The following is a 13,103-nucleotide window of genomic DNA, read 5'->3' as shown; positions in this document are numbered from 1 at the left end:
GAAGTGGCGTGTATTTTTGTATCAGTGTATTTTTTCAGAAAGCCCGTTCAATTTCCTACAAGTTTGTCTTTGACAGTTTCTGTCAAAGGCAAACTTATGGGAAATGGGACGAGCTTTTCGGTTAAAATATTTACGAGACAGAAAAACCATGTCTGTCATATAGAAATTGCCAAAAACCACCAACAAACCGGAATGGAATCGACGTAACACCTTATAATGTGGCCCTCTTAAACCTTGCGGTTTCGTCAACGGATCCACAGGCGTGTATCGTTCTTTTTTTTGCGACAAGACTCCGCCTCCCGGGTCTCCTAAGTGTGAAGGTATGGCACGGGGAGAGGGCACCGAAAACCTATATTTACACTTAGAAACCACCTTTTGATATGATGCAACGGCTTCGAGATACAGTAATTTTTAAATTGCAAAATACAAATATATTTAAATACCTTAGGCCCTTCTCAAATGTTATTTTCAAGTACTATTGGCTCCATATACACAAAAATGGCTTATATAGGCCTAGTATAACATGTCTGCAAAGTTTCATTGAAATCGGAGAGAGTCGGGTACAAAAGTACCAGCAAAATTCCTGATTTGAGCTAGAATTGCTCTACTATGGACCGACACCGAAGATATATCCTGAGATTGGCAGGAGCATTTTTCTCATGGGTTCATTTTCACCACCAATAAAAAAGTGCCGGTAACGAGAATCGAACCATTCACGTATCAAATTTGCGCCTTTGTTGTATCGGCCACCTTGTTTTGATAATAAAATATACAAATATACAATATACAGTCATCCCTCATATTCGGAATAGTTTACAGATCGGCCAACGTTCAAAAAATCATAGCAAATCGATAATTGAACATAATGATTTGCTTTTACCTCCATGAGAAAGCTTTTCTTGAGATCTTTGAGATGTTTTGACCGACTGTATTTTTTTACGTTTTATTTAAAATTTTGAAAGAATAACATTGACCCACGAAATCCACAAATTCGAAAACACTTATTTCTAACAGATGAAAACAAACTTTGGTTCTCTCCAGGAGAACATACTTTTTACAAAATTATGACTTCACACACTGAAACCAACGAAACTCAAGCTTAGTTATGTTTTATGAATGATTTTTTTTTTTTGAAAATATCAGGAAAATTCAATTGTTCCACAATTATGGGAGGTTCAATAACATCCCACAATCATGGAACAGGCAATTTGGAGGCAGTGTTTTGCTGCTCAGAATGAATTAGTCTTGAAATGCAGTTTGTTGTTTTAAAAGTACTACTTTTACTAGTGAAATAGCAAGATAAAGTCCAAATAAAGGTCCTAAAAATAGAAGGGTCACCAGAAAAGATGCATTTTGTTTGCGATTGACAAATTATTACAATAGTTTTCCGAATATGTGGGATGACCGTAAGCCAAAAATATGGTGAAAATTGTGTGGCCTACCCTTCTTTCAATATACATTTTAAGATTTGTTGTTGTTGTTTGCTGAAATGATAATATTAATGTTAATCCGGGATTGGCCCATCACTGACTAAATTCCGAATTTGAGCTCATTCTGACCACCCTCCCTCAAATTGCTTGAAGTTTTTCTGGAAAACCGTCAAATTGTATGGGAAAAACAACTGTTTTTACTTTTTACATTTCTGAGAAGTAGAACCTTATTTAAATTTAAAACAACTTTCCTCCAAACACCATTTTTTTCCAGGAATTTATTATGCTCTTTTATGTGTAATTATGCAAATTTTATTGTATGATATTTGTGTTCATTTTATAATTTCAATCAAATAATCTAAATTCATCTTTGCTCAAATATTAAAATATGAATCATTATTTTCGTGAACCCATTTGGAATTTCACCATTTGATAGAACCTCACCTCTTCCATAACTGGCACCGTTCGAAAACGTAACAGGGCACTGTCCCGGCCAGCCCAGACATGGTTCCTTTGGCCCTCGGGAGTAATAAACCGAAAGCTGAGAATTGATGTACAAATATGTGAAGGTGCCGAGAAAGATGTAATAAAATTTGTTCACTTTCCAAAAGGGCTCCCGTTCGCACAGGTTGCTGGTGGCTCTGCCATTGATACTGACAGGTTCGGCTGGTGTTGTGGTGGCGGCCAGGACGGTTCCCAGAGGCCCTGAGGTGTAACCGGGCAGGATGTGGTTGAAAAGCCAATCGAGTAGCGTTGCTATACTGCTATATGGTGGGGGACATGGTCCAGCAGAGCAAGGGCCAGTGTTGGTGAGTGGTGATAGCTGTATTCTTTCATCCTGGGTCCCACCCTCGCAATGGACTTGGGGTGGTTTGATAAAGTGATGACTGACTGCTGGAAGTTGAAGGATTCAGCGTGGATTTACAAGGAGTGAAATCGGAAATGAAATTTGTTGAAATGGGAATAATATTTCAAAAAAAACTCATTGATTAGATAACCAATTTGACATTTAGAAGATAATTTTGTGAAAATGATGTTTTAGAATTATATTGGTAAATATTTGTCAATTGATTACAGAAAAAATACCTCCTTCAACCCTGCACCCAGAACAAACCAGTCCAAAATAAAACAAAGAAAAACAAAACACTAGCCAGCCAGCCTTCGACAGACCGACTCTCCGGCAGGAATCATTTGCCTCGGGGAGATTACATTCTCGATATCGATGTTTATGGCCCGTGGTGTGCAGGTTATGGGAATTCATAAATATTTAAACCCTCGTGTCTGGCGCAGCATCGTCCCGACCTGGTCGCTGTCCTGACCTGCCCGCAGCAGGGAGTGCTCCTTCTGTCTATGAAAAATCTCTTCATTCTGGCGTGCTCTTGGAGGGTGGCATCGTCGGATTATGGGGCGGGTTGGTCGTAAAAACAGAGATGTTGAGTGAATAAACATGATAAACAATGTACTTCGGCGAGGGTTCTTTCACTACTGTGGGGTGGAAAAACGAACTACAAACGCCAATATCATTATCACCTTATGTGGGGAGTGTTTTCCTGAGGGCTTTCCGCCCTCCTTTGCATCGGTACTTTTGATTGAGGAATGCTGACATGGAATTTCTGATGGTGAGCCTCAACTTAATTTAGTGCAGGCTGTTCAAATGTTGTTTCGAGAGTTAAAAACAGTTATTTTTCTAAAATTTCGTCTGATTGGAAGTGCTCAAATTTTCAAATTGATTCTAGAAGTACTGTTCTGGATGCTCAACTTTGAATTACTATCATACCAACAGATGAACATTGGAATCGTTAAATTGTTCACTGTTATATAGATACAACGAAGATTTTTGTTGAAGGAGGACACTGGACTGAAAAAAGGTTTATTTTCTATATTACGTTATACATTCGAAATGAAGTATGCAGTAAAAGCAATTAAAAACATTTTTCATATTAATCATTCAGTTAATCTTTTCACTTTGATAAATTAACAAACTTTATCCTTCCTCTCAAAAGCTTCTCCCAACGCTTAATTACTTCTTGCCACGTGTCAAACCCCTCCACTGCACCATCAAATGTTTGTGCCCAGCAAGTGAAATGTCACTGTTTTCCCGACTGGCTTTTCCTCCCCTCTCAGTCTCTCAGTGTCAGACAGATCCAGTGATTAATCATCATCTCCCTAGGCAACCCTCGAAAATTTGCATTTTTATGATAAAACACTTCACTTTGCTCAAAACTTTCCGAAACATGTGCCACAGACAGCCTTCCGGATTAGGGAGACAAGATGTGTATCGCGAAAAGTTTGAGCGGAAATTGTTTTAGAGAAGCAAAAAAAGGACAACACGCAATCAAATTAGCGCCCCCACTTAGCACTTGAAAAAAAAAATGGCCGCCCACAAAATGGCGGCTATCAAATTTAATAAGCAATAATTTGATGAAATTATTTTCTCACCTCTCCCTTGCAGGACTTCAACTTCCTCCTCGACACCGTCGCCGTCTTCAGCGTGCTCCTCTACTGGAAGCATTTTCCGTGGCACGATTTTCCTCACAGCAGCGACTAGAAGAAGAGCCAGCAGCAGCAGGACTTACGCTCGAGAGGAACAGCAGCCAGAGGAGCAGCACCCACCACAACAACGGCACAGCCACCCACAACGGTCCAGGAGGAGGACGGGGGTCAACACGGAGGCCATTATGTCCAAGAGGAGGAAAATTGTTTACGGCTGGTTTAATTTCATCTTTCTGTGCGGGATTATGCTTGCCGCCCAGTTCACTAGTGGTAAGCGATTTTGTTATTTTGCACTATACGTCATGTTTGTTTATCCGAGAAAATGAGAAAATTTTAGTTTACCATCACATTAAGTAAAAAAAAAATGATGGAAGCTAAGAATATCACAAATTTTTGCTAGCCAGTTCACGCTAACATTTAACCCTTTGTAGTCATCTTCAGATAAAAGCTACCCGAGCAAACCGAAATAACTTGAGAACAGTGTTACAAAAGAGTGATAGAAAAGCTATCAATAGATTATCTCTGCACCAAAAATATCCGAGAGTATAGCGGCCGTCACTATAGCTTGTGAGATCTCTTCTTGTGTCTCGTGATTCTTAGCGATACCATTCTCTCTCTATCACTCCTTCCCTTTTCCTCGACTATGCGCTCTCACCGCTGAGTCTCTCAATCTCTCCGAAAACTGCAATGAGAGAACGCGAGATGGCGATTAGGAGCCGACCACGCATGACGCCCCTTCAAACTGCGTTTGCAAAATTGGTTTTGTGGCGGCTTTTGTGGTTAAACGCTGTTGCGGTAGGATGTTCGTGGAAGCGTGAATGAGAGAAAAAAGGAAAATGTCAATCGCGAGTGGGTAAACACGAAAAAGTGTTCGGCTATGTTCGGCGCTGAGAGTTTCAATGAAGAGAGAAGAGCAGTTGTATTTGAGGTATGAATATTCAGGCGAGATAATTGTAGTTGCTGAGAGCTGATATTTTGATATTTTAACAACCCTGACTTGAGAATAACATTTTTTGATATTTGAAAATACTAGGCCAATAACATTTTACGTTATTTATAACAAAATTTGTTATTCGTCGTTATGATTTTTTTGTTATTGGACTGTTATTTTGATAACAGATTAATAACATTTTGAGGTATTCTTCCATAACAAAAAATGTTATTCCAATGTTGTTTTGGCTTTCAACCAATATCAGACCAATAACAAATTTTGTTATGATAACATAAACTGTAATCAAACTCTTATGCAAAACTGGATTTTTCAAGAAGATTCCATAACACTTTATGTTATTTTAACAGTTTTGCCTTCCTCACATTACTGAGGAAAGGCTATAAAATCACTCGAAAAATAAACTTCTCAATTAGACCTCCTAGACCCACCTTCATGTATACCTATTACCTCAGAATCAAATTCTGAGCAAATGTCTGTGTGTGTGGTGGGATGTTGATCAAAAAATTGTCACTCGATTATCTCGATATTGGCTAAACCGATTTTGTCCGTTTTGGCGTCATTTGATCCGTCTTGGGGTCCCATAAGTCGCTATTAAAAATTATGCAGTTTAGATAAGTATTTCAAAAGTTATGCTAAAAAACGATTTTAACAAAAGTCCGGAAGATTGTAAAAAGGGTGGTTTTTGTAAGAAAACCCGTCATGCTATACATTTTCAATTTAAAAGACCTTTCCAACGCGTCCAAGACATTGAAGATCTGACAATTCTATCAACTTAAGTGTTATTTATACGCTTTTTAGGGGCCGGATCTCAGATATGTTTATGAAAACGTTGTCCGGATCTCTCATGCGACCTATCGTTGGATAGGTATTCAAAAGAGCTTTCTAACGCGTCCAAAACATTGAAGATCTGACAACCCTATCAAAAGTTATAAGCACTTAAGTGTCATTTACGCACTTTTAGGATTTTGGATAGCACCCTTTAAATGTGAGGAAGGCGCCAACCACCTAAGAGTGGATTAAGTAACGTTTTTGTTATTGAAATGGCATGAATTTTGTTATTACCGTCTGCCCGGGAAGAGTGAAAGTTAATTGTCCTACAGCTTTCGTAGAAGGACGATGTCTTTGACTTTGATGTTGTTGTTTCGCAGAAGCAAGCCATTAAGGAGGATTAAACGGCGATTACTCGCTTATTACCTTGTAGTTTGAGGATAAGCTGAGCAATTGGATACCCAGAGTTTAACCCAACAGTTGTTTTTTGGGTCGATTTTTAAATAAAATTATTCTCAACACGCGAACCTCTCATATTCTGAAAAGTCAAAACTTCTTTTTATTGGGCAGAACTTGACTGTATCTTTATCAATTTATTTGTAGGTCATAAACGCATAGCTGTCTACATGATTTTTTTTAATAAAGCAAATTCTTCTTGCACAACTCTATTTGAGACATTTAACGGTACCAATTCAACTTTCATCCAATTTGGTCATGGCAAAAAAAAATAAAAACTCAATTTTGATCTTGGCGGGTACAGATACCTTATTTTCAAATGATTGAACAACAATTTTCGTTAAAAAACTTACCAAAATTTTAATAGTTTATTTTCATTCCATAATATCGCAATTTTTGTTGCATAACAAATAAACAAGGTCTCTAGAAAGAAAAAACAACTCTAAGTATGATTATAGAGCCATTTCAAAAAAAGTCTTGATAAGTTCAATGAGAAAACTAAACAGAATTGAATAAAAATCAAATTTGGTTCTATCATTTTTTTTTTTTTGCAAATTCAAGTTCAAAAAAATGCCAAAAATTAAAAAAAAATTATGCTTGGGTAATTCTCCGCCAACTCACACAGCAGTGCCCCGACCCCTCTTCGATTTGCGTGAAACTTTGTCCTAAGGGGTATCTTTTGTCCCTGATCACGAATCCGAGGTCCGTTTTTTGATATCTCGTGACGGAGGGGCGGTACGACCCCTTCCATTTTTGAACATGCGAAAAAAGAGGTGTTTTTCAATAATTTGCAGCCTGAAACGGTGATGAGATAGAAATTTGGTTTTGAAGGGACTTATTATTATTCATCCATTTTTATGGGAAATTTAATGTACTTTTCGAATCTACATTGACCCAGAAGAGTCATTTTTTTATTTAAAACAAAATTTTTCATTTTAGAATATCGTGATTTTTCTAACTTTGCAGGGTTATTTTTTAAAGTGTAATAATGTTCTACAATGTTGTAGAGTAGACAATTACAAAAATGTTGATAACACACATAAGGGGTTTGACATGACGAGTTATCGTGATTTTACGAAAAAAAAGTTTATAAAAAGTTGGTCGTCGTCGACCATGGACGTTCATCGTCATCCCGTGTCTGTCGCGGGACGAAACAAAGAGAAACACAAAAGTAACTTTTTCAAATCTTTTTTTTTTGTAAAATCGCGATAACTCGTGACGTTTATAAGATGTTTGTACATCATTTTTTGTAATTGTCTACTTTACAACTTTGTAGAACATTGTTACATTCTAAAAAATATCCCTGCAAAGTTAGTAAAAAATTTAAAAAAATGTTCTAAATGAAAAAATGACCCTTCTGGGTCAATATAGATTCGAAAAGTACATTAAATTTCCCATAAAATAACATGTTCCATTTTTTTACAGTCAAGTAACGGAAAATGAGAGAATTTTCAAAACTTTTTTAGTGTTTTTTTTTTTTCGATGAAAAATAAATTTTTGAAGTTTATGTCCCTTAACTCGACTTTTGCGCGAAAAAAACATTTTTGCGGTGCTGTCAGCAGAATTTCATAAAAATCCAAAATATTTTTAAACGAGCCCAAACATGCTAAAGTCTCCTTATTGGTCCAATCCTAGTCAAGATACAACGGTTTTAAAAATAAATTTGTTGAAAAAGCTGGTATTTTGGGAATTTTTTGTGGTTTTTGGCCATTTCGGTACATGTAAGCCTTGATTTTTCAGTCTCGAAAATATTTTCACCATAAAGCTCGTGCAATTGCTCATAAGTTTGCCTTATGGGAATAAAGCACACATTTTTTTTTTGTAAAAATTGCGGTATTTACAAAAATGTGAAAACAAAACAAAGCTTGCGACTTCCTAGTTGAACCTCGAAGGCTGCTTTTCCCGTTCCGGTGTAATTACTTAACCCCGGACATCAATCGATGTCCACGAGATTGAGCTGTTTTTGATGTCCGAAAGCTTCCTTTCATCCCCACGAGAAGGAAGCCGACATGAAATTCCCATCATTATCCTGTCACAATTATTCCCGGCATCTACCACAGCAAGCAACAGTCCCCGAGGGAGCTTCTTGAGAAATTTGCCAGTGACTGAGGCCAGAGACCAGAAGACAAAGGTCCCGGAAGATGTAGAGCTCAACGACGATGATGCCGACTTCCCCGGCGTGGAAGGTGCGTCCTTCAAAGTGTCATTAAAGAGTGGTGGGGGAGGATAAACGGAAAATCAGTTTAATTTTTTTTTCAAAAACATGACTGTTAAAAAATAAAAAAAGGTCATAATATTATATTGTTTGACAGATGTAAATTTGAAGCCCTGCCGTCTTCCTCGCCATCATTGTCTCGGTTATCGTTTCGTTCCACGGAAGACAAGTAACCGGAACCCTGTCACGCTTGTCGTCTCTTGCTCGGTTGTCATCCGAAGGGTTCGCCGTCACTTTCGCATCAACCTGACCAATTACCCCGAACTGTTCATTGTTGTCATTGTAATAGTCCTCGTTGTAGTTTGTTTCGACAATAGCTCATAATGGGCGGCGTTCGCCTACAGATACAAATATATACACACAATGGAGCAGAACTCTATTGTTTGTGGTGTGGCCGCTTTTGTTTTCGGAAACGTTTGTAACACCATTTTGTTGTAACTAATTTGAGCGTTTTATTAGAATGCAGTGTTACTTTTCTGTTATAGCACCTAGCTACGCAATGCCAAGGCCCAGGGGATAATCCCGCGTTGACCTAACCTCCACTGACAAAGAAGCATCTCTTCGAAGGAGTTTAACTTGAGTGGTGGACACTAAGCCTACCCTGGGCTACGTTGCTGAAGATTATGTTCTTATTTGTTCGTAGCTGCAAAGTTTGAAAACCGCAATACCAGGCTCAGACTGTTTCTTCAAAAGGGATTGAAATTTCTTGTAAGTTTCCATTGTGCTTAGTACACCCAAACGAAAGATCTTGACTGAGGCTATCAAATTATAAAACTGATTAACTATGATCACTAAATGATAACCTGTTAAACCTCTCCTATACAAGTATGTAGTATTATAGCTAAAAAATAGTAAACAATATTGGTTTTGTAGTCAGCAACTTTCAATTGATTCTTGACTGCTTCCTTTTGCCTATATTTATAAACCCATCCAATTCAAATTTAACCAAATTTGAAACAGTTCTTTTTGAAAAAGAAATACACACATAGTCATCTTTTACGCCAATTGTGGATGTCTTTTAAGTTTTAAGTAAATCAAGTAAATCAAAATATCAAAAAAAAGTTGCAACTAATTTTGAATCATCGTATATTTTAAATATATTGATCTTTAGGCAAACTATTTTGATATCGTTGCAAATTAACGTTGAAAAGTCACAAATCTCTTCAGTACCGAAAAGTACCTAAGGCTGTTGCAAATATTTTTTGAAGTTTATGTCCCTCGACTCTGATCAAAGTTGAAGGCCGGGGAAAAAAATTAAAAAAAAGCAAAAAAGAAATTACAGTCCACGGTATTATCATTTGAATGAAAAAAAGAGTTTCAAAATGCATTATACACCTGTCCAGTTGTTTTGCAATCATGAATTTCCAAAAATTTTAAGTATTGACGAACATTAGATGTTTGCGAGATTTTATTTTTTGCGGTGCTGTACTTTGGAATTTTAGATGATTAGACTTCTATTTCCATAGATATTTTGATGTTGTTTGAAAAAACATTTTTTGCCCTCTTTTATAAATATTATTCAACCGGTAAAAATTTTTTCTTTTCGATTTTCTCACAATGTATGTGTCCCATGCCATATGACGGAAGTTGATTATCATTGCAAATCATTGTACCTCCACAATTTCTTTTTGGAAAGGTAGCTTAAGGGCTCATTTCGAAATATCCGTGGCCTAGAAAACATTTTCCTATGTATTTATGTTTTTTTTACAATTTTAGCTTTTTTCTTATACATTTTGATGGAGGCGCACGATCATTCATCAAACTTCGTTTAATGTTCAAGAAAAATCGTGCGCCACCTTTTAAATATACAGATTTTTTTTTTGTAATTTGTTGTTTTATTGGTTACGATAGCCTGTTAATAATGTCAAGGATAGCATAGCATAGCATAGCATAGCATAGCATTACGGGTCTGCACCACGCTGTAGGGGGTGCCACAATGGTCAATTCAATATTCTTAGACAATTTGATTGCTGCCCGGTACAACCAAAAATATCTAAGAACGGAAATTTCCACACTGTGCTCCAAGGCTACGCCCATACAGTCCCGTGGGGATTTGGGAGGGGATGTTTTTGTTGTTCACTAGTGGCAAAAGTGCAGGGAACCCATGCGACTTTTAAAAGTGAACGGAATATTTTGGGAGGTTTGGAATGGGGTTAGAGGAATTTCATCGGGCCGATGAAAATGGTTGAATGCGTAATGTATTACATGATTTGGATGTTTGTAAGTGTAAATGTTAGTCTGTAGTGTATTATCTAATAAGCATATAGTTTTGTAATAATAATAATAATAATAAATATTATAAATATGGTAAATAAAATAAATTTAAATATAATCAAGATGATTCCAGGAAGCTGTAAAAATAGCAGTAAATTAAAATCTAAATGCTCCAGATGGTTCCCATGCTGTTTTAGAAAGATTCGTTAATTTAAGCAATTTGATGATATATGGTATGAGGAGATGGTATGTTACAGGAAAGGTATAAGATGAGGAATAATATGAACATGTAAATAAATAATCATTTAAAATACAAATGCTCCTGATGGTTCCCTTGCTGTTTTAGTAAGTGTCGTTAGTTTATGTAATTTGATCATATATGGTATGAGGAAATGAGGATATAAAGGAAAGCAATACGAAAAAAAATAATTTGAACATCCAAATAAATTTACATATCAGCAGCTAAATTGAAATTAATTCCAGGAAGCTGTAAAAAATAGCAATAATTTTAAAACAAATGCTCCAGATCGATCCATTGCTGTTTTTTAAAGCATCGTTAGTTCATGCAATTTAAATGTATATTTTATGGGAAAATAGTATGATAGAGGATTAGAAAAATATAAATAAATCATATAGTGAATAGATACATGTTAGCAGTTAATGTAAGGAAGCTGTGAAAAATATAAATATAAATATCCCGTGGAAACAACGACGCAGGCCAAACACGATCGAAGCAGGCCTTGCCTCGCAAAGAGCAACGACGAGACTGGCCAGCTTCTTTCAAATACACTTTTTTCTTCTTTTTCTTCCGCGCGAAACAACGACGCAGGCCAAACACGATCGAAGCAGGCCTTGCCTCGCAAAGAGCAACGACGAGACTGGCCAGCTTCTTTCAAATACACTTTTTTCTTCTTTTTCTTCCGCGCGAAACAACGACGCAGGCCAAACACAATCGAAGCAGGCCTTGCCTCGCAAAGAGCAACGGCGAGACTCAGCCTGTTAATAATGTCAAGGATCAAATTTAAAATAAAAATAAATCAAAAATCCTTAGGTAAAACATTTTCTAGGTCACGGATATTTGAAAAGGACCTATTAAGCGTCCTTTCCACGAAAAAAAATCAGGTACATAATTTGCTAATAATAATATCCTTCAGCCATGGCGTGATGTTCATGCACGTTTTATAAAAATCAATGGAGCTTTCGTTTAAAATTGTTATTTAAAAAACCAAGGTGACTTTGATAGTCACTGTGCTTCTTATAAATGTCAGCCTAGCCCGAGCAGGTGGAAATAACTGGAAAGGTTCAAGTTCGGTTATTGTCAGGAGATCAGAATTTGTTATTAAAACACTCATATTAGCTGTTATAATAACACAAAATAAAAACAAAGATTTGTTCGAAAAATAACTTATTCTTTAAATTAAAAATTATAACAAGAATTTCCGGTAACAGAGGAAAAAACTGTTCCCGATAATTCAATTAAGTTTTGCTGAGATAAGTTTTTTGCAATAGTAAAAAACTAATTTTGGTTTTGTTTTTTTATGATTAGCTTATTATTAATATTTTATTATTAATGCTTGGTTCCAATTTAATATAACATATTTTCAAATGCTTGAAAAAAAAATTAAATTTAACGGAGACCGGACAATATATTCAAATGAGCAAGTAACTAAAATGTTTGAGAGATCTAGCTATATAAAATAATAATAATAAATTTCGTTACGCTCAAAATTTTCAATCAAATAAATGGTATCCTTAGGGGGTACGTAAATAATTTTAGAAATCATTTTTTTTATTTTTCACCTTTCATAGAAGATTTGGTATAATGACCTCATTCTATGACCAAAATAATGTCCTTTGTAAAATTGGGTAACATTTTCACTTAGAAAATTTTCGAAAAAATGTTGATTTCCTTAGGGTGGGAGGGGAGGGGTATATCAATAATTACAAAAATCATCATTCAAATTTTAACTTTAAAAACAGTTTTGGTTGAAGACCTTATTTCATGGCCAAAATGATGTCCTTGACAAAATTGGTCAAAAAATTCCCATAGTTCTAATTATATTTACCAAAATAAAAAAATATAACAAAATATATTATGAAAAATTTGTTTAAATTTTCCAATAGTTTAAGTAACATTTTTCAATAAAAACTAAAAACAAATTTGGTTACGACTGCTGATTATTTTTTGATAATTAGAATATCCCATGAATAACGCAATGATCAATTATTGTCTTACTCTCGCATAAGTTCTTTTCAGTGTTAAATTTAAGACTTAATGTTGGGGATGTTATTATTTTTTTTTCTTATTACCGATGATCATCATTTTCTGATAACTGTGAGCAAATTTAATTTACATGTTAACTCGATTATTAAGGCGAGGTTTCTTTGAATGCTTCATTCAAAAAAATAACAATAAAATATTTAAATTTATTAGAATTAATTGTAAACTTGAGAAACAGTAAATAAATCCAAATTAACCTACAAAATGGTTCTTCTGAAAATACATTCAAAACTGGAGATATTTTTTGATTTCTGTTTCAATAACGTATACGTATACTGTAACTTAGAAACTTTA

The 13,103-nt window shown here is 35.7% G+C and overlaps 1 protein-coding gene across 1 annotated transcript in view; it reads left to right on the top strand.

Annotated features, from left to right (window-relative positions):
• LOC6032983 overlaps window positions 1-13,103 on the top strand; it is a 430,596-nt gene that overhangs the window by 377,431 nt on the left and 40,062 nt on the right. Inside the window, exon 4 of the mRNA XM_038265997.1 lies at window positions 3,883-4,193. Within this exon, the coding sequence (XP_038121925.1) occupies window positions 3,883-4,193 (311 nt within the window). The remainder of the gene's footprint in view (window positions 1-3,882; window positions 4,194-13,103) is intronic.

The sequence above is a fragment of the Culex quinquefasciatus genome, chromosome 1 (genome assembly GCF_015732765.1).
Source record: "Culex quinquefasciatus strain JHB chromosome 1, VPISU_Cqui_1.0_pri_paternal, whole genome shotgun sequence".
In the NCBI taxonomy this organism is placed as follows: domain Eukaryota; kingdom Metazoa; phylum Arthropoda; class Insecta; order Diptera; family Culicidae; genus Culex; species Culex quinquefasciatus.
The sequence above is the reverse complement of the archived record's forward strand: the minus strand, read 5'-3'. Positions and strand labels throughout refer to the sequence as shown.